Raw genomic sequence first — 2,274 nt, 5'->3', positions numbered from 1 at the left:
AAAAGAATTATTCATAATTGATTGTTTAAAAATCACGATTTTCTCGAGACTTTTTGAAAAGATCTTTAAAATTTTGTTTAAAACTTAGGATTCGTTCTATTTTTTAAAAAATTCTTATTTATTTTTTAACTTAAAAATAGTTTTTAAAAACATATTACAAAATAAGGTCATATTTTTTTAATTTTTTTTTAAAAACGATTGAAAACAATTTTTACTCATTCTTTAAAAATTATTTGTTCAAACAATATTAAAAATTTTAAAAACAGAAAACTATTTTTATAAATTATAATCCCATGAAAAGTGCCCTTTGGCCCCTTGGAAAAGGTAGAAGGACCCTTTGTGCCCTTAATTCAATTCCATGGGCTCCCAAAGAAGCTAAAAAAGGGCTAAGGGTTCAGACAAGCATAACATCAAATGAACACCATCAATGGCAAAAGCTTGGTGTTTTCTTAAATGGCCACCCTTTTTTAATATTACATAACATAATTTACAATAAATAAATTCCTCATTAGACAACATTCTAGAATGGCTGTGTGAATGGAGTTGTTTCTTTCGAAACCTGAATGTGGCCAGCCTAACAACATTTGCAATAAGACCCTTGGGTCCATCTGGGCTAAGCCCAAAAAGTTTAGAGAAAATAGAGGCCCACGACCCAACCTTAGAGCTTGGATGATCCAGTATTCTTGAGAATCTTGATACAACATATTTGGTAGTTTTGGCAATTATTTTTAAAGTAAAGTATTTTCTTGTTTTTATTTCCATAATCAAAAGACGGAAAATAATTTTCAAAAAAAATCAATCTCCTTTTTTCTTTTTTTCCATTAGAATTTTTTTAAAAAAATAAAATATAATTCATTTTTGGGAAGAGTTAGAACAAGTTTTTCTGTACTTTCCCCTCTTCTTTTCCCTTCTGATCTCCTTGCTTTTCTCCCTCAAGTTTCCCGAGAAACAAAAGCTTATCGTCTTTGAAAGAAAAATATTAAAAACAATCTCAAAATCTTTATCACAGATCCAAGAAAACCGAAGTTGGGCGTGGTAGTAGTTAAGATGCTTTAAATTTTCCTAGAAAGAGAGCCAAACAGAGGAAACCGCAAAGAAACAACCAAAGTTCTTTCTACATATTATCAGCTCTTGTATTCCAATCATTCTTCACTGTACACCACAAGAGAACCTATCATCAACCTAGAACAAGAGAGACAGAGAAAAGAGTGAACACAGGTCCAACCACAACCTCTCAACAACTGCTTCCACCTCTACTGCAGCTCTCCTCTATTCCTGGGAAACCAAACCAAATCCTATTAGTCTCATTCTAAAGTCTAAACAGCTTGTTAACCATAATTTCACTTTTAATTTCAAAAACTATTTCATATGCTGAAACTCGTTTAGAAAAAAAAAAAGAAGAAGAAGAAAATAAGGAAATCTCAATTTTGGCGGGAAAATCGAAAAAAAATGGAATTTCTGAGGAGACGGAAAACTGAAACCAACGCAAAAAGTTTCAAGAAAGAATTGGATTTGTTATGTAATTTTATTTTTTTTCCCTTTTGAAAGGCCAAAACCACGTGTTAATCAAATTAAAAGAGATTTTCCTTTTTTGCCTTCGCTTTTCTCGGCAAGCAAACAGAGGGAAAGTTTTAAAACGAAGATTAGAACCACAAGATGATAAAAGACACGGATTAAGCATGTAAAATCAAGTTTCGTATAGAAAACGGTTCAAGAAAAAGAACAGAGGGAGCTAGAACCAGAATAGAACTAACGTCGACGATTCAATATTAAGTCTTGATCGGAGTCTTTCGGCTGAGAGGCGAAGATGGCAAGATCGGCCTGGAGAGAAGCACGACGTCCATCTGCGACGACACGTGGTGGTGGGGGCTGGAGACCTTGTCTTTCGCGCTCAAACCCTCCCCAATATCCTCACCGAGATGCAAATCCTCCTCCCTGATCCGTAACACTTGGCTGTGCACACAGGCATTGTTCTTCGTCCACTTCCCCACCTTCGCCACCGACTTAGGCGACTCGAACTCCTCCGAAGACCCCCCACTCTCCTGATCATCAACATCCTCCGTCCACATCCGGTGATCATAAACCTTCTTCCTCCCACCATCGCCCATCATCAAAAACTCCTTCAATTTCTCAGAATCAGATCCTGAGATTCCACCTCGCGATTCCTTCACATCCTTCACAGTCATCTTCCGATGATCTCCAAAATCCAGAAAAATTTTGAAATTTCAAAAGCCTTCACTGTTGCGCAACGGAAGCTAGCAAGAAAAAAAGAGA

The 2,274-nt window shown here is 35.9% G+C and overlaps 1 protein-coding gene across 1 annotated transcript; it reads right to left on the bottom strand.

The window, feature by feature from the left end:
• Positions 1 to 1,036: 1,036 nt before the first annotated feature.
• LOC117929892 lies at positions 1,037 to 2,274 on the bottom strand. Its single transcript, XM_034850332.1, has 2 exons — positions 1,755 to 2,274; positions 1,037 to 1,275 (listed from the first exon to the last, which is right to left on the bottom strand). The coding sequence occupies exon 1, from the start codon at positions 2,184 to 2,186 to the stop codon at positions 1,770 to 1,772; it is 417 nt and encodes a 138-aa protein (XP_034706223.1). The 5' UTR covers positions 2,187 to 2,274; the 3' UTR covers positions 1,037 to 1,275; positions 1,755 to 1,769.

Source organism: Vitis riparia, chromosome 14, assembly GCF_004353265.1.
Source record: "Vitis riparia cultivar Riparia Gloire de Montpellier isolate 1030 chromosome 14, EGFV_Vit.rip_1.0, whole genome shotgun sequence".
In the NCBI taxonomy this organism is placed as follows: domain Eukaryota; kingdom Viridiplantae; phylum Streptophyta; class Magnoliopsida; order Vitales; family Vitaceae; genus Vitis; species Vitis riparia.
This window is presented reverse-complemented; position numbering and strand designations above follow the sequence as displayed.